This window comes from Nelumbo lutea, chromosome 2 (genome assembly GCF_056320005.1).
Source record: "Nelumbo lutea isolate HS-2025 chromosome 2, American lotus-T2T, whole genome shotgun sequence".
Lineage (NCBI taxonomy): Eukaryota > Viridiplantae > Streptophyta > Magnoliopsida > Proteales > Nelumbonaceae > Nelumbo > Nelumbo lutea.
The window spans coordinates 15,653,850-15,673,548 of NC_142685.1; the positions used below are offsets into that span (position 1 = coordinate 15,653,850).

General features: G+C 37.6%; 1 protein-coding gene across 4 annotated transcripts; it reads left to right on the forward strand.

Moving 5' to 3' along the window:
- Positions 1-3,792: 3,792 nt before the first annotated feature.
- On the forward strand, positions 3,793-18,748 carry DFB (DHFS-FPGS homolog B). Of its 4 annotated transcripts, none has more exons than XM_088968393.1 (16): positions 3,793-4,065; positions 4,251-4,396; positions 4,478-4,543; positions 4,704-4,813; positions 5,506-5,566; positions 11,730-11,813; positions 11,927-11,983; positions 12,195-12,255; positions 13,652-13,698; positions 13,853-13,930; positions 15,070-15,234; positions 15,349-15,645; positions 16,045-16,123; positions 16,296-16,439; positions 16,838-16,998; positions 18,449-18,748. In XM_088968393.1, exons 1-16 carry the CDS (start codon positions 4,056-4,058, stop codon positions 18,506-18,508), a joined length of 1,626 nt encoding a protein of 541 aa, XP_088824519.1. In that variant the 5' UTR covers positions 3,793-4,055; the 3' UTR covers positions 18,509-18,748. The 4 variants fall into 4 exon arrangements, with proteins under 4 accessions (XP_088824519.1, XP_088824518.1, XP_088824516.1 ...); XM_088968392.1 differs by having other exon boundaries at positions 3,827-4,065; positions 16,835-16,998; XM_088968390.1 differs by having other exon boundaries at positions 3,858-4,065; positions 16,296-16,448; positions 16,835-16,998.
- The last annotated feature ends 951 nt before the right edge of the window (positions 18,749-19,699 follow it).

The window sequence follows — 19,699 nt, forward strand, 5'->3', positions numbered from 1 at the left end:
GTCCATTATCACTTTACACTGGACCTTCTAAATAATCCAAATAATAATGGGGCAACGGGCTAGAGTTGAAAAGTTATGAGTAGAGGTGGGGTCATTTGTTTGGGCCCCAAATTCCAACGATTGTATAAGATCCCTGTCTGGATGGGCCTCTACCTGAAGCCCAAGGGGAGAGACTAGCCCAATATGTTGAATAACTGAACATCTAAGGAATAAGTGATTGAGAGATTCATTCTCTTTGATGACAAATGCAACAACTAGTACCTAAGCTGATATTCCTTCTAGCAAGAGCCCACCTGAGTATAGCACATTGAGTGATACGTTTCCAAAGGAATAAATGGACTCGAGGAGGTATGTTTTTAAAAGCCCAGAACTGTTTCCAGGAAAAAGGAGCCAAAAGCCATACAAGTTCTAGAACATTGTGGAGAATCCTTCCCAACATAATAGACTTGTAGAAGAGAAAGAGAAACTCCCCATTGGTTGTGAGTTTCCAAATCATATGGATGATACTTTCTACAATTTCAGGAGGAAAAAGAGCCTCTATGACATCAGTTCTCCAACAATTATGTTGATGCCTTGATGGTCAAATAGAAAAGCAACCTTCCCATCAAAAGTAACTCCAGCCTGTGCAAGAGCTTCATGACTCCAACCACTAGTATATGGGTCATGGAGGGTATTAATATCCCATCCTGAACCAACCACCCAGTGTAGCCATTTTTTCACCAGATTTCTACACCGAAGCATAATTGTCCAAATACCTTAGTAGTTATCTCTCTTTGGGCTGCGTTTGGAAGCAATGCAAATGGAATATAAATTTCGGTTGAGCGTAAATTTGCACTCTGGTTCGCTTTTGCCTGCATTTAGTAATATTACATTTTATGTATTGACAAATGACAGACCGATGCATATTTACATTGCAAATGGAGCATAAATATCAATGCAAAATTAACCAAATTTTGCAATGTATATGAACCGTTTTGCACTCTACATATTTGCATCATTTCCAAACACAGCCTTGGTGAATTCCAAAATGAGTTTGCATGTTTAATATATTTAGAATAGAGTACGTGGCTCCACAAGTGATTTGAGTTGAGAAACCGCCAAACTAGCTTCATAATAAGACATTGATAATGTCGTCTTCAAATCTATTGCAATTAGAGTAACATTGAGCTATCGCTTGGTTTTCAATCAATGTGCACTTATATTCTTCTTCTTCTTCTTCTTCTTATTATTATTAAATTTACATCACATATATTATGATATAAGAATGAACTAAGATTATACAATTATGTTCTGTGCCACGTCCGGCATTGCTGGAAGAAGCCATGAGTGTTGGAGTTTTTCGGAAGAAGAGGAGGTTATAAAAGTTTTAGAGGGAGGCTTTTAGAAGCTTTCCCATAGACGGTGCCAATTGATGATGCGCAATACGGCTGGTCTTAGCTATCAATGACCTTACCTCCGACTGGAGCAACAGGGAGCCTGAAACGGAGAAAATGATGGAACTCTGGGGGGAACCCAGTGAGATTGCTCCGAAGCTCAAGTTAGTATTCTTTCAAAGGCAAGATAAAACCAGATGGCGTGAAGTTCACATACCTTATTCTTGGGGGGTAGGGAGCCTTTTATAACCACTTCGCGCACTCACTTTGAGGCTTCTGTCAGGTCGGGTATGATTATCTCTGCGCTCCTGCCAGTTCGGGTGTCATCACCTCTGCTGGGACAGAACCGCCACTGCTCTCTTTGTCGGAGCCGTCTCTGCAACTGGAGATGGCTGTAGTAGGTGGTGGTGGCAGGTGGCCGGTGGCCGTTTGAGTGCGACTGTCAAGCGTCAGATACTAGGTCAGTTAGGTGCACCGCCCCTGGGTACGGACTATCTTGGTGTCAAGCGAGGTACGGTTGCTCAGTTTGGCATCCTGGGGGCGAAGTGCTGGAGTGGTGGGTGAGGTGAAGTCTTGAGTTCGCATAGGGGAGTGTCCCAAACTGTGGTGGGGCGGGCCAGTTCGGGTCGTTGCCTTGTGTGAGGCTCGGGGCCTAAGGGAGAATTCGGGCTCCTTGTAGGGAGTTCGGACTGCTGGTTCCTCCCTTTGGTGCTCGCGCCTTGGGCGCGCTGTTGTGTCGAGCTATTGCCTTTGCCACGTGTTGCGTAATTACAAGGGCGGGCCAAATCTTCATTCATCACAAACAAATGAGGAATTATTTTGAGAAGCTTCTCTTGATAGATATTAGATATTTTTTATTTACACATTTCTATTATATATATATATATATATATATATAGAGAGAGAGAGAGAGAGAGAGAGAGAGAGAGAGAGAGAGAGAGATTATAGCATGTGTTATAATATATATACCCAAAGCCCAGCCCAACCCAAACCCAGAGTGTAGGTTATGCCAGGGTCTCACAAACATGTCGAAAAAAAACACTAGTGTGACAGAAATGTATTCAATAAACATGTCGAAAAAAAAACACTAGTGTGACAGAAATGTATATGTTGAAATCAATGAGTGCGGAAACTAAAAGTAAAAAATTAGCAATGGAGTCATTATGTAAAAAAAAAAAGAGAAATTAGACCGATATAAATTGGTTATGTGTATAGAAGGCCATCAACAATGCCCATAATTTTGTTAGAAGTTGACATGGTTGAAAGGATAAGGTGTCAAGCAAAAAGGAAAAACAGGTTATAGGTTGGAGTAGTAATAAGTAATTTAATAGCTAATAATTTAACAATGGATATTTATTACTATTATAAAAGGATACTCGTCTTGGTTTTGGTGATAAAAGTTATATAATTGTCTTCATTGTTTTCTTCTGTTAGTGATTTGTCCTCACCGTTTTCTTGGTTGCCGAAGATGTTTAAGATCCTCCTTCATCCATTGTCTTATTTTGTACTCTTGAGAAATTGTTCCTGGGTTTTCTGATTGGCCTCATCGACCTTTTTTTGTATCAATTTATTGATTGAATGAAATATGATGTTTATGAAGGATTTCAAAAAAAAAAAAAAAAGATAAAAGTTATATAATTTGGCATTGTTATCTTTATTTGCACGCATGATAACCATGCTATTACACCAATCTCCACCTTTCTAACCCACCCACCACACAAAAAAAAGGGTAAAATGCTGAACCCCCCCCTAAAGTTTATGATTGTTATTGAAATCTCTTATGAAGTTTGATAATTGTAATAATCTCTCTTGAACTGTTTAATATAGTTACAAATAGACTTTTTTTGTTAGAATTCTCTAAAAAGAGACATGAAAATGTCCAAAATACCTATGTAATTATTTTGGCCAAAATGTTTATTTTTAAATAGTTTATTCATATGAATCACTAGTCCACACCCTTCCAATATTTCTTCTTAAATTAATTTATTTTCAAAAATTTCTCTCATACCAATCATTCAAAGGTAAAGCTACAACTTTAAATTCTCTTTTATTTTTTTGTTGTTTATAAAATTTGTATTGTTTTTTAGGTAGAAAACAAACTCAATAATTGCTGTATGAGTATGTTAGACATTTTCATGCATTTTTTAAGATTCTAAGAGAGAAGATCCACTTGCAACCTTATTATACAGGGGAGGTAATTGCAATTATCAAATTTCAAAAGAAGAGATTTCATCAATGGTCAAAAACTTCAGGGTGGTTTAAGCAAACTACCAAAAAAAAACTCTTATCTCCTTCGCGCAATTGAGCATCCTCATTCCTGTTATCCTGTATTTTTTTATTCATTTATTTTATCTATTTTTTGTTCAATCCGTATCATACTCGCTAGTCGCTTTGTCACGCTTGAGAAAGCACTTCCATTGATGTAAATCTGTGCCAAACCGGCCCTTAAAGCCGACGTAAGATACTGTACCGTCAAAACTTCTAATTTTCTTTTGAAAAGAAACAAGGTTTTGGTTTTTCAAGGGATGGTCAAGATTTCCCCTCGGTCACTCTCTGTGGTGTTCGAAAATCCAAACTCATCCTGATATCCGCCACCCTCTATTAAATACAGCCTACAAAGTCTGCGTCCTTTGTTCTTGTATCTGTAGATTTCTTTCCTCTTCCCTCCAGGGCCGAGCCAACATGTCAGGAGGTATTACGCTCGCTTCTCTCTTCGTGCGCTTATGCTGTTGCATTCCCTCCGTTAGTCGGATGCTCAATCTTGTCAATTCAGAGATTTGAGTCGGATAGCTTGTAACAGAAGTTGAACTCCTGTTCTTGATTTGTAATCGTTCTTATTCAATAAGTTTCGTTCTGTTTGCCTTTGTGTATCTGTAGGTCACACTGAATTGCCTGAGCAGAAACACGCAGTATCTCCATATGAAGAGGCCCTGGAGGCGCTCTCCTCTTTGATTACTAAACGTACTCGTGCGGATCGATCCAACAAGGGAGATCGATTCGATATACTGTTCGATTATTTGAAGGTGATTATAGAATAATTGAGATTTGTTAGATTTGGTATGTAGTCTGGATGAGCTTATAGCTTAGTGCTTTTTGCACTGTAGATACTGGAGCTGGATGGTCCAATTTCTGAGATGAAGGTTATTCACGTTGCTGGCACCAAAGGGAAGGTATCATTTCTGTGTTGTAGCTAAACTTAGTGCTCAGCTGAAAACCATTGTCCGTGAATACATTCATCCCAACTGTATCTTTAAGATTTGTGGATCAATGATTCTTTTTTCGGTGTATGACAAACTAACAATATACTGTTGTTACATATGCCTGAAAAAGGGATCAACGTGCACGTTTACCGAATCTATACTGCGGAATTGTGGATTCCATACTGGGCTTTTCACGTCTCCTCATCTCATTGATGTCCGAGAAAGATTCCGGTTAGATGGGTGAGTTCTGAATTAGTAGATAATTTACATGAATTTCTACTTGGCATTACAATTGATAATATTCAAATTCTATATAATTTTGTTCATGGCATTTAGCTTCCAAATTGTTTGTGTTTATTTCAATATCATCAAACATATACAGGAGTTTCTACTTCAAGTTGAAGGAGCCTAGTTGTTTTCTGCAGGACCACCATGGTTTCTTCTTATTTTCAGCAATTTCCGAAAACTGAAAAACTGAAACAGGACTGAATTGATATGACCAAAATTTGAAGTTGGTCAAAGTCAGAAGTAAAGCTAACTGTCAAAATTTTGTTCAAACTTAAGACCCTAGGTTCAAGGAGCCCCGCTAAAGAAGTTGATTGTCTTTGGATTTTTAGTTTCTTTTGATGAGATTGACTGGTTAAATTCTGTTGTTAGATTTTCAGTTGAACTGGGGCAGGAAGGTTTGAAATATTGTTTTCTAGCTTTAGCTTAAACTAAATTATTCAGTTCAGTTGCTGGAACATTTATATGTTACAAACCTAGCACACTTTCCTGGAACATTTGATTTATTTTTATTCCATCAGATTTAATATCTTTTTCTTGTTATGTGGAGTTTTATCACCGGCAATGTAACAGCTAAAAGTGAAACATTTTTGCATGTAAGTCTTATGAAATTTCTGATTGTTCCAATTTCTGATTTGCTATTGCAGAGTGGACATATGTGAAGAAAAATTTTTAGCTTACTTCTGGTGGTGTTGGGATAGACTGAAGGTATAGAACTCTGGATGTCTCAATCTATTTATAATGATAGGATGCTCTTGTTTAATGAAATCTTGAAGGTGTTTTGAGTTTTTGACCAAATTTGTTATCTTGAATATTTCAGTCATTATTTTTACTATTTTTTAGAAAAGGTGAAGTATCAATTCAATTAATCAAAAAGGAAAAAGCCTTTGTACAACCAGAGGCTGTACATCGGACGAGTACAAAATTTTATGTGCTTTCTAATCATTTTTTCCCCAGAATTTAGAACTTCTGGGATTTCTTTCTGGTTTGTCCAAATTTAAGGGAAAGCTGGAATTTAAAAACATGAAGTGACGTTGCACCATCCTACAATAACCAATAATGGTTTATGGCAAGATTTATATTATTGGAAATGCACCACACAGTCCTCATCCAATAGGATATTGACAGAATGTAGGACAAATTCTAAAAATTAATGGATAAGATTGAATGGGTCTGGTAATCAATACCATAGGTTTGTTATAGCCATGCATTCAATTATACCATCTTCTCTATGTTTGATAGTGAATACCCATTTACACCCAGCATGTTTTTTTCTCCCTTTAGGCATATCAACCAGTTGCTAAGTGTCATTCTTCTTAAGAGTATTCATCTCCTCTTTCATGGCTTCTCTACACTCAGGTATAGACAAAGCCTTTGCTGTATCATGAGGAACTGACACAGAGAATAGCAGAACTAGATGTACAACATGATGGTTGAATGAAGAATATGAAAGAAAAAGACATATGGGATGATGTCTACATTGGCACGTCCCTTTTATAAGAACAATAGGAATATGTAAATCATTGAGGAAGCAGGAGAAGAATTAACTTCCTCAATCATTTCAAGCCATAACTCACACAGAATGGATTGGACAGATCCTCATTAACTCTTTGAGCACTAAGAGTTATCAAGGCACCTTGTTGGACTAAGAGCCAAGAGAAAGTTTGAATTTAATTAGATTCAAAAGGTAGCCACATCTTCATGTTTGAGTGTTGCTAACAACTTTTAAATCAACTTATTGTAGGCAGATTCATCTAAAATTTGCCCAAAAGGGTGTTATTACTGGAGGTGTTGGAGCTATCATTTGGGATAGATGGCTTGAATTGAAGCAGTTCATTAGTAGTAAGAGAGTTGGAAAATTGATTTGTTTTTCCATGGATTTTTTGACCAGTAATGGAAATATTTCATTGAAACAGAACATCAGAACACCTTACCGGGTGTCTCACCCATGAGAAAAAAAGGGAAAAATAATTTTACAAAAGCAGCCTACAAAAAAAAAACAGATTACAGGTTAGCACCTGGCCCTGGGCATCCCCAATTAAACCTTCCCTACCCACCCTTATCTATCTATATATATATATATATATATATATATATATTGAAAATGGTAAAGTAATGTATTGTATTAAGTATCTCTATAAACACCCTTGTACAACAAGGTTCTGTACATCATAATAAAAGGGTATTAAGAAGGGCCAAAAAAGTCTAGACAAAAAATAATGGCAAAACTTTCCTCTGTAAGTATTGTTAGCAGAGAGCCAGTTCCTAATCAAAGCAAAAGCATAATTAATTACTGACTCCATTGAGCTCTTCTTGTTTTCAAAAGGCCGAGAATTTCTTTCCATCCATTTAACCCAGATTATGGCCAAGGGAATTACTACCCAAGCTGACCTGCCTTTCTTGCTCATATTCTGAACATACCATCCAACTAAAAGATCTGCAATAGAATTAGAATGACACCCTTTTCCAATGGATTTCATTTTGAAAGTGAGCCCACAAGCTTCTAGGAAAGTTGCATTGAATGAACAAATGGCTAAAAGATTCCAGGTGCTCTTCACAAAGGCTACACACAGTGCTCTCCAAATCCACACCTCTTAAATATTCTTTAGTCTGACATTTATCCAGCACCACCAACATTGAGAAAAACTTAATTTTAGAGGGAGCCACATTGCCCCAAACCTCTTTAAATGGAAAAGCTCTTGGCTATGCTTCAGATAGATGCCTGTAGAAGGATTTGACAGAAAAAATACCAGAATTGTGCCACTTCCATGTTTTTGAATCCCTCTCCTCATTGCTATAGGTCTGATTCTGAAGTAAGGATAGCAGATAAGAGATGTGCCTCAATTCCCAATCATTGAACTTTCTCCTGAAAACAGGATTCAAATAAAATTGTCCCTTATGATGTTATAAGAATTAACAATTTTTGCATTCTTGTTGCTGGCTAACCTGTACAGATCTGGAAACAGAGCTTTCAATGGGCAGTCATCACACCAAGAATCTCTTCAGAACCCAACCCAGCTCCCTTCACCCACCTTGTATCTTAGACCTCTCAGAAAGTGGGGATAAGCTTTATAAATGCCCTTCCAATGGCTGCAGTCATAAGAGATCGTATTCCATTCATTATCATGGAGGCTATATTTTCCCATAATTATCTTTCTCCAAAAGCTTTCTGGTTCACTAAAGAATCTCCACAGTTAGGGCTGCAAGTAGGCGTGAGTTTTAGCCGAGTCGAGCCAAATATCTAGCTGTTTGAACTCGGCTTGGCTCGAGCTCAACAGTGAGCCAAGCTTCATATAAAAATAAAAAATTATACATGTAAAAAAGTACACATATAAAAATTATTATTATGGGGGTGTGGATAGTAGAGCGTTGACCCTCAATTCAGTTGGGTCCCTCACTTGTAAGTCTTTATTTTTTATTTTTAACTTCCTTGTATCTTTCTTACCCTCCCCTTCTCATACCTTCCCTGTTAAGGAAATTTGGTACTCTTCCATCCCTCCTAGAGTCTGTGCTTTTTGTTGGGAAGTGTATCATGGCTGCATTAATACCTGTGATAAACTTCAAAGGAAGAGGCCAAACTGGTGCTTTCTCCCTAATGGTGCTGCTTATGCAAGCTTAACAGTGAGAATGCAGTTCATCTCCTTCTTTCCTGCCCATTTGTTGGTTTTATTTGGGACTAGTTTGCTTCGTCATTTGTTGCAGTTAGCTTCCTCCTGTTAACTTGGGAGAATTGTTTAGCCCTTCTGCTTGTGGCTGTCCTACTAGGAGGGGCAGATTGATGTGGAAATGCACAAGGGCAGCAGTGGTTTGGACAGTTTGGGAGGAAAGAAACTCTAGAATTTTGGGGGGAAAGGAAAGAACCAATGAGGCATTGATTGAGGTCATAACCCTAAGAGTTGCACAATAGGCCAAGATCTCGGTTCTTTTCTCAGATTTTAAAGTTGATGATTTCTTCAGATCTTGGGGGGCTATAGCTGCCTCTTCTTCTAGAAGACAGATTGCAGCAGTGGATTGGTCACCTCCGCCTTGTGCCTGGTTGGAACAATTTTGATGGGAGTTGTGTGGGCAACCCAGGCCCCTCTTGAATTGAAGGGTGATTAGGAATGAGGAAGGTAATATTTGCACCTTATTTTCAGGTCTAGTTGAGCAAAATGATGTGGCTAGAACATAAGTTTTAGCAGCTGTCTTTGGTCTTGAGAAAGCCAAGGAAATGGGTTTTGAAAGTCTCTTGGCATCTAAGGAACAACCTTGGGAGGTACAATTGGCTTTCTAGGGACATGTCTATTCAAGTCCAATGCATCAGAAGATCTGCAACTGTTTGGCGGATGGTCTTGCTAAGCAAGGAGTACAAAGACAGTCTATATTTTAGGCTCAGTTGTAGTGCTTGGGGTTTAGACACAGGGTGTCTATTTGTATCCTTCACAACTTCTTGTTGTACTTCATTAATTTTTCTTAATGAAATCATTTTCTGAGTTGCTGATAAAAAATATTTATTATTATACATATCAAAATTAAAAATATTGTATATAATAAGCTTGAGCTTAGCTTGATTAGCAAACGAGTCTGTAGCTCAACTCAAAGCTTGGTTTAGACCGAGCCAAAGTGAGCTTTTCACTAGCTGAACTTGAATAGCTCGTGAAAAAAGCTTGGTTCGAGTGCAAGTTGGGATGGGCTAGGTTGGGTTGAGGTCAAGCCTAACCCCACCTGAAGTTCTTTGGGTTGGGTTCCAAACTTCTGGTTGGGCTCAGGTTGGCCTGGCTTCTCTACTTTCTTTCACCAAATGTTCTTATTTCTTAGGCTCAAGGGTTGAAGTCAATTCAGTTTTAGCATTATTGTAAGAGCACATGGTTATTATGCTTTTGAAAAATTTTTCCTTTAAACTTAAAATTGTTAACATACACGGATACAATATTGCATATAGATACATTCATGCATGCATTATACATAAGTACTTACAAACATAAATAAATATTTATATAATATTTATACATACAAATATGAGGCTAAGTCGAGTTCAGGTTCGGTTGGGTTGGTCTCCACTCTCCTTAACCCTAACCCTAACCCGAACTCAACTCAACCCAACCTAACTTTTTTGGGTTGGGTTCGGGCTAACCCAACCCAAATTGTAGACCTATCCACAGCCACCTACCACCAGGTTCTATATGTTTTTTAAATTATATTTGACACCAAGTGGAAGACCCAAGTACTTAAAGGGGAAGGATCCAATCTTACATCCAAGCTCATTGGCCAACACATTAACTTTTTCAACCTCTCCAACTAGAATCATCTCATTCCGAGTATTTCACTTTCAGGCCCAAAACCACCTTGCACCAGTAGAAGAGAATCTTTAGATGTCTTACTTGGTTGACATCCACATCATAAAAGAATAGGGTGTCATCTACAAACTGAAGCAATGGAACCTTTTTTTATAATTAAAGCAAGCAATGGTGTTTCCAACTTCAAAGCCCTTATATAAGCCTCCAATCTCAGCTTTTGTTGTCATTCTGTTCAAACTCTCCATCACAATAAGAAATAGGAGTGGCGATAATGGATCGCCCTGTCTCATCCCTTCTGAGCAAGGGAAATTACTGCAGGCAGGGCCATTACTTGAAAATGGAGAATCATGGACTAGAAATAGTGAAATACACACATTGATCTAGTTCTTCCATTTTTGGCCAAATTTCATTCTTCTGAGCATATACTTCAAGAAATCCCAGTTGGTTGATCATAAGCTTTCTCAAGATCAATTTTACAAATAATACCAGGTTTTCCACTTCTTATTCTTGAATCAATCAGTTCATTTTCCACAAGAGCCTCATCTTGGATATGCCTAATAAATACAGAAGTTCCTTGTTGTTTTGAAACAATAGAACCAATGACCTTCCTCAAGCTCTTGAGCTAGTTGACCTTGACAAAATACCTTAGAGGTTATTGATTGTAAAGTGTTTTAGTAGTTGGAACTCTACTTTAATCAACCTTTCATGTGGTGATCAACTTGTACAAGAGCGGCTACTTTGTGCAAAAAATGCCAAAGGTTATGTCTGTATCCAGTCCACCCCTCCCAAAACCTTGAACAACCAGGATGCCCAGGATGGGGGTCGTTTGTAATTTTTGGCTGTTATTTTGTTGGAGGCTTGTATAACCATTGGTTGCTTTTCGTTAGGCTGATAGAACGAGTAGGAGTTGGCTAAGTCTTCTGGATGTATCTTCTTCTATTTTTCTAGTATAGTGGATCAAGCTCCCTCTTTCTTGGGCATAGACTTGCAAGCTGAGTTACAAAGATTTTTTTGGCCTCTGGTTTTCTACTTATTGTTTTTGTTTTATTTCTTTTTATGTCTCCAGCTATAGTTTTTTATCCAGTTACAGTTTCTGGCCTATGCACTCTGGGTAACCTTGTTGTATTGTTTATCCCAGGTTTAGAATTGGAATTGGAATTTTAAGTTTTTAACCTAATATAAATTCCAAATTGTCTGAAGCGCTGCCATGTCTAAATATTTTTCATTGTTGAATCACTGTGTCCTTGGCATTCAGGTACCTTGTAAATCTTAATGTATTGGGCATTTCATTCTCCACAAATGCATGACTCCAGAGACACCCACCCCTTTTCACTATGCATGAAATGTGGCGATATACATCACTTCACTATGAGCATGTCTGCCCTTCCCTTCCCTTCCCTTCTCAATGTATATTTGTTATGATTCCTTCCTTTCCCAATGTATATTTATTATGATTCCTTCCACTCTCATATTGTACATAGGAGATGCACCTACATACTGATCAAATTACTAAAAAGTGTTGAATTCTCATTCTTGGGGATAGTAGACCATAATGAAGTGTTTATTTCATGACAATTTCTCCATTTTGTGCACAGGAAAGAAGTAGTGAAGATATACCGATGCCTACCTACTTCCGCTTCCTTGCTTTGCTTGCCTTCAAGATATTCTCAGCAGAGCAGGTTAAGATTATGTTATTATCTTTCTATTTAATTGATATAGCTTTTGGACCTTTGCATGGATGAGGTGGAACTACTACACTACCTTTCTCTTTGATGTTATAATCATTATGCAGGTAGATGTTGCTATTTTGGAGGTGGGATTAGGAGGAAAGTATGATGCGACAAATGTGGTATGTACTGCTTTGTTTTACAAGAGTATTCTGATAAACATTCATTGGTCCATTCTCTCGAGATATCATTGAATCATTGACTAGCTTTTTTTTTCTCTGTACTTGTGTGTGTGCGACTAGTATGTATTAGATTAGATGAACTTGATACAGGATACAGTTGTTGGGGAATCTGTTGAGTATGACTTAATGCAATTTGAAATTCTCTTTTTAGGTACAGGCACCAATAGTGTGTGGAATATCTTCCCTTGGGTACGACCACATGGAAATTCTTGGTTAGTAATCATGAACTTGGAATTTTGTTTTGTCTTATCTCCTAGTGCAACTTTTGAATATCTGTACTAAAAGCAAGTGATGAAAATATACACAGGCATGTTTTCTGAGGCAGCATTGTTGCTCAAATAGAAGAATATATCATTTGCTGCTAAATATTCAAAGCTGCAATGGAATATATATACTGCACTAATTAATATGGATGTTTCTCAAATATCATCATGTGCATAACAAGTGTATATGTATGTGCTGCTTTCGGGTCCTATTCAGAAGGGGAACTCTACTCAGGCAGAACTGTTTGCAGTTTGTCAAGAGCTTAGTGATTTGGGCATCAAGATGGTCGTAGAATCAATCTAGGAGTATCTGGATTTTTTTTTTTTAACTTTTGAGTAATTTTCTGCTTTATGGATATTTGGTAATTTTACTTAATTCCGGTGGGGTTTAGTTTGATAGTTATGTTGTTTGGGTCTTATTTAAGTTGCATTTAAGGTTTCATAGTTGAATAGGAATTATGATGCTTTCTTTTGGCCGAAGCTTTCTAGTGGCAATTTTGTAAGCCATTTTTTGGCTCAATGAACAGCGAGCCAAGCCCTATTATTTTTCTATAAATACATTTTGTAAGCCATTTTTTGGACAGAATGGATTGACAGTTTTTTAGAATTGCACGAGTCTTCCCTGTGCATTTCTTCTCAAAGCAAACCTTCACTCTCTCTCTCTCTCTCCCCTCTTTTCGTCCCTCCTTTCTATATTCTCTCTCTTCTCTTCTAATTCTCAATTACAGATTTAATCAATATCTTCTGGTTAGTATCTCTTATAGCTCTCAACAAGGCTTCAAATCACTCTTTGGGACCCTGCACATAGCCCAACTAAGTTTCTCCCTTCCCCTTCTTGCAATACTTTTCTCCTTGAAACATTTCCATCTTTTTGTGCAAGACAAATTCATATCCCTACCAAACTTGGTCATTCCTCATTATTTTCCATTATTATATACTCTATCAAGGTTCAACCCAAAATTCCAAACAAAATCCTAGTTTTCGAAATTTGGAATTTTTCCTCACAAAGGAGGATTTCCATCCTTTTGTGTCCAAACTATGCGGAACCTTTTCAAATTAAATTGCCTCTACACATTTCCATATTCTAAATCTGTAAACAAATTTTCATAGAAAATTCTATTCTGAAAACAAACTACAAAAGATGTGAGATCATAATGCTTGAAAGGTCATTGAGGTTGGATCATATTTTAGATGACTTTTCTTTCCTGCTGGAGCGGATTTCCTTCTGAAATTTCATGGCGAGGAACATCATTTTAAGTCTAGAAATCTAATCTGGATATTTTGGTATATCAAAATAAGGATGTGTAGTAACTTTTCATCCTTTATTACTGAATGTTTGCTACAGGAAATACCCTTGGAGAGATTGCAGGGGAGAAAGCTGGTATATTCAAGGTGGTCTTTGAACCTTGTTTATTTATAAAACTTACCCAATATTATTGGTTAAATGAAACCATATTCTAATTGTAACACCCTTGTGTATTAGACATTCTTATGCTTTTATTTTTTCTTTTATTTTTATTTTTGGTTTGTGTGTGTTTTATTACAGCATGGAATTCCAGCCTTTACTGTGCCACAACTTGATGAAGCTATGTCTGTGCTTGAGAAGAAGGCTTCTGAGCTGGATGTAAGTTGTACCCATTCTTTTTATCCCTGAAGTTGAATTTGCCATTCAAGTTTGAATCATCTAACATACATCCTGCTTTGTATACCAATTATTATTTTATTAGTAACTATAAAATTTTATGATACTAATAATAATATACAGTATTTATGTATGGTATATCAAAAATTTTACACCATGATCATGAAGCTAGCTAATTGCTTCTCCCTAATGAAGAGATTTTAATTTAAAGGATAAACACCGATTCCATATCAGATTCTATCTATTAGCCCTTCTTGAGCTAAAGGGTCTGCAAGAAAGTTAGCATACTCCAATCTATGGACCAACTGTCTTTTCTCTTGAACATGATTCCTAAACATCCACAGACCATATCCATGTCACCTCTCAGACAGCCTGTTGTGGTTTTGGAGTCCCTTTCAACCAACAAGTTTCTGAAGCCTGCTGTTGTGGCTAATTCCAAACCTTGAATTTGAGCTTGTAACTCTGCTTTTACTGAATTTCCAGCCCCTATTGGCCCTGAGAACAGCGATGTAATTGTTTATTTCAATGATTTAGACCATCTGAACTTGTTTAAAGTATGTAACAGGTATAGGAAATTGTTATTTGTTTTGATACTTATATAATGTATATTTGTTCATTTATTTCCCTTTAGTGTAAAACACCAATCCTCCAATAGTTGCTTATGGCTTGTTAAATCACTAATTCATGAGACAATAGGCAAAACTTTAGCAATTGGTGAGCTTATAATTCTTGTCTCAGTGCTACTGCCCAAGCCATGACTTACTAGGATTTCCATCCCTTGGCCAATTTTTGATTAAGTATAAATAACTGAAGGAAACCAGATCCCAGATCTTTCCCTAGTAGACTGATGAATGGCCCAGCATGTCCAGCAAAGAGAGGCAGAACTAGGCGAGGGCAAGGTGGCTTCCTCCCACCCCTGAACGTTTTCCCTTTATAAATATTCAATTTACTAGTGTAGTGGCCCCCACCCCACATACCTGTAGCAATTAAAAGCCCCACCCCAACCACCTTTTTTTGTCTGGCTCTGGGTCCATGGCCTAAAATTCCAGCCCCGGCTTGCTACAGTAACAAGTTAAAAAGGTTGTAAATTTTACCATGTAGTTATTTCTTTCTGGTTATAGGTACCTCTTCAAATAGCACCCCCATTGGATATCAACTTGCTGAATGGTCTTGAACTTGGGCTTCATGGAGAGCACCAGTATCTAAACGCAGGTCTTGCAGTTGCTCTTTGTTGTACTTGGCTCCAAAAGACTGGCCATTTTGAAGGCATGTTTCTGGATGAGATTGTAAGTTCTATATTTTTTTTGTTCCTTTTCCTTTTTATGCCCATATATTGTGATGCTGAGAATATATGTTTTTTTTTGGGGGGGGGGGTGGGTGGGGGGGGGGGATGGAAATAGAGTTCATTGCCTGAGCAGTTCATCAAAGGGCTTACAACAGCCAGTTTGCAAGGACGTGCTCAGATTGTCCCTGATCCATATTTCAATGGTGAAAGCACTGGAGATCTAGTTTTCTACTTGGATGGGGCTCATAGTCCTGAAAGCATGGAGATGTGTGCAAGGTGGTTTTCTCTTGCTATTGCAGAAGGTATCCAGCAACAAAACCCCTTGAAGGAGCAGCTGCAGGATAAGTCTAGAGGTTCAAATGATCTAATGCAGAAATGCCAAAAGGAGGACTTAAGGAAAAACTCCAAACAGGTAAGAATTTGTTGCTTTAAAATCTTATTAGATCCCTGTTTATCAAAAAAAAAAAAATCTTTTTAGATCCCTGTATTAATGTTTTATAGGAAAACGCCAGAAATTTAAACTGCAAATGAGAATATCATAACTTGGACAGTTTATCGATATTTGCATGAAACCTAAATGACATCTTTCTGAACTTTTGAAGTAAGTGAAAATAAAATACTTATACCATAAGGCACATGCTTATTGCTCTATTGTATCTTCATCACTTTTTAAAGTCTCAGAAAATATTGGTCTATTGGGTTTTACCTGGGTAACCTAAACCAATTTTGCCAAAGATTCTACATTTCCTTCTTTAATGCCTCATCACTTGGAATGAGCAATGATATGCTGAACTTTGAAATATGTGTGCAGATACTGTTGTTCAATTGTATGTCAGTGCGAGACCCTCAGCTACTTCTTCCACGCCTTATAAATGCTTGTGCTCATCATGGTAATATTTGTGAAGGGCATCTAGGATAAATCTCTATATTATTCAATGATAAGGCTATGTGTAGTTGGACTTACAAACTCATCCACTCAATTCTAACCTTTTTTTTTCGATCCAAACAAAATTGATAGAGTCCGTGGACAAAGGTCATATTGAATCTTGATTGCAAATGCAGGAGTGCACTTCCAGAAGGCCCTTTTTGTACCAAACATGTCAATGTATAACAAGGTTGGCTCCTACACAGTGCCACAAACTGATCCTCAAGTGGATTTATCCTGGCAGCTGACACTACAAAGAGTGTGGGAAAGCCTCATCCATGGTAAGAAAGGTATCTTTGCTCGTCTATATTATTCCAAGGCCATGAAAGTATGAATGTTCCTTTCTTTTCTGTTATATATTTTAAGAGTAATCAATTAATCAACCTCTCTCTCTCTCTCTCTCTCTCTCTCTCTCTCTCTCTCTCCCCCCCTCCCTCCCTCCCTCCCTCCCTCCCTCCCTCCGTCCCAGTGGTAAATAAATCAGCTTCTCTTTTACGATGAGCAAATTCCTTTTATCAGTAAAATGTTGCATAATGTGACAAGAATGAAATTCAATGTTTTCCTTTCTCTTCTATTTGTTTTGCAATGTCCTATGCTAATCATTATAAATGAAAAGTGCATTTAAGACCATTTTTATTTTCCTTTTCTGTATGCTTTGATGGTTTCATCCGCTTAGTAGGAGGGGATGACAAAAACACAGACTCTATCTACGAAGAAGGTAAAGAAGATAAAGAAAAGTATCTCATGAGTTGTGAAAGCAGTTCAGTGTTTCCCTCGCTTCCATTAGCTATTAGATGGCTCAGGGACAGCGTCCAACAGAATAAATCTGTTCGTTTTCAGGTAATTCTAGCTTTCATTTTAAGTAAGAATAATTGATATATCAAGTCTATTTTACTTGATGGCACAATCTTGTCCATGATGTAACATGAATATTTGGTCATGGTCATAGAATCAGAAAAACTTCCATCTGGTTGGGTTTTGTTAGAATATTGCATGCATCAAAGTCAAATGTCTTTAAGAAGAATCTAGTACCAATCACAATTCAAATCAAATGACTGGCCAGAAATCCCCTGCTAGGCCCCCCTTCTGCATAAATGCAAGAAACTGGAAGATTTTCTACTTATTTTAATCCATATCACTTTATTTTGTTATTTATATTTCAAGCTATTGGAATGTGTCAAGCCACTAACATTGTGATTATTCATACTTTCATACATATGGATAGGGGTGATCTCCAGCCCGAGCCAGCCTAGCCTGGAAATTTTTGGGCTTGGGCCCAGGTTTTGTGTCTAGGTCTGACCTCTAATATGTATTATATATTCAATAATATATATTTATATTATAGCATACTATATTTATATAATTATATTGTATATACTTTAAATGTTTTACGTATACAAATATGTTTTTTTTATTTTATATTAAATGCTTTACATAAATATTTTAATATATATTATACATTCATGAGTTGACATGTGAGTCCACTTGTGTATGTGTAAAGAGCAGCCCAGTGCACGAGGCTCCCGCCAACTTGTGTATGTATAACATTATAACATATAAATAGATGAAGGCAAGACCTTCATTCTAATACTTAGGCAGTGTAGGACGTGGAACAAGTAACAACACTCAAAAGGTAGTGAGTATTGTTCCATGTCCCACATCGCTCAAGTATTAGAATGAATGTCTTGCCTTCATCTGTTTAAAGGATAGACAGCAACGTGTTGAAGCCCATATTTTTTTTATCATAGGCCAAAAGCCAAGCCGAGCCTGGCCCATCCCAGGCCTATGCAACTTTTTTTTTACATGCGATACACATCATACAATATTAAATACTATAAATAAGTAAAATTTATTATTTGATGCCATAGGTCCAAAGCCCAGCCTGGGTCCATATATATCCGGGCCTGGGACTGGACTATAACCTTTATCATAGGTTCTAAACCTGTCTCCAGCCTGGCCCAGCCCAGCCCAGCCCATGATCACCCCTATATATTGGTGGACTCGTTGAATGGATTGGAGATTTGGTTTCACCATATCCCTAAACATCCACTTGATTTCCTACTTCTGAAGAGTCAGTTATATGATCATAAAATAGATCTAAGAGATAAAGTTCAAGCTATTTGATGCAATGGCTAACCAGTTAGTATTATCTGATCAATGTGTTTATTGGGCTGCACAGAATGCAAGATGTGGTCCATTTTCCAGGTTCATGGAAATGTTTGGTTTCCATTTGCACAAATGTGATTTTATGGGTTTAACATTTTCTCTTCCTCTGCTTGGCTTTTACCAGGTCCTTGTAACTGGCTCTTTGCACCTTGTGGGGGATGTTTTGAGATGTGTTAAGAAGTGAGGGATTGGATTAAATTGAACTTCCGGGTTTGTACTGAAGCAGGTTCTGGTGATCCTTATCATATGAATAACATCCTTGGGTCTTTCTTATATCTGTGGGAATTTTCTTCTTGGGGTGTGGAGGTACTTCCCTTGCTATGCAGTGGAGTTGATTAACTCCTACTTGGCCTTTTGATTGTCAGAGATTCTTTTTAGTAAACTAATTGGTGGTATATATTCCTTAATGATATCTTTAATGTTCCATGTTCTGTGTCCTTTTAAGTTAATCTGCTTTAGGTCATCAATGACAGTACTATAGTGTTTTTTTTTTTTTTGGGGGGGGGGGGAATTGATAAAAGAAGAATGGACAATAGTGGTAATATAATACAAGGGTTGTTCTTTTTCCACATTGCTTAGCGTTGTGGTGGTTCAATTCATACATGAAATGCTAGTACCATTCCTCTCCCATGGCTTCAGAAGAAATTCTTCATGACTGAGGGTTATCTTGGCTGGAAGGTTGGTTCAGAAGTGTATATGCAATCTGAAGTACAAGGTTTGAGCATGTTTACGGTCTATTGATGTTATGATTCTTTGCAGAAGGCGCTTTATCTTTGAACATCACAATTGGCCATCAGAAATATTTTGTTGCAGGGAGCTCCATAAGGAGGTCGTATCTAGTGGATTGGCATTTTTAGGCCACGTATGCCCTCATATCTATCTGTTTTACCTTTGGTTCCGAAGACGTATGGAACTCCAAAAAGTGTAAACCTTCACCGTAATACGGGGAATTGCAGAGCCATGACGGTACCATGCAGGTTTTCCAAATATTTGCGTTAAACTTAGAATTGTACTAGTTCATGCATTATACGGGGTTTGCTGGATTATTCCATGAAAGAATAACATCACAGCACCATCCAGTCTGGACGAAGGATGAGGTTACTTGTGGCTTTATTTTGCACATGGTCGTCTCCGCAATGGCTTTATCTGTTTGGTGCATGGAACAGACATGTGACATATGTCTACAAACTACAATCCTATCACTACTCTCTAGATGCTTAGTTATCTCTGTCTTCGGTGAGCTAGAGTTTAGGATGAATGTGAATAATAATGTTAGAGCTTATGTATCATTGAAATCACCGTGGTATGTGCTGAGATGAAAACGAGCGTTGGAAATTGGAATCTGAGGGTGGTCACCTTGTGCGTAAAATGCTGG

Coding starts and splice junctions, on each gene's coding strand:
- DFB (XM_088968390.1), top strand. Junction 12,256..13,651: donor CGACCACATGGAAATTCTTG/GTTAGTAATCAT, acceptor TGTTTGCTACAG/GAAATACCCTTGGAGAGATT. Junction 16,449..16,834: donor CCTCATCCATGGTAAGAAAG/GTATCTTTGCTC, acceptor TCATCCGCTTAG/TAGGAGGGGATGACAAAAAC.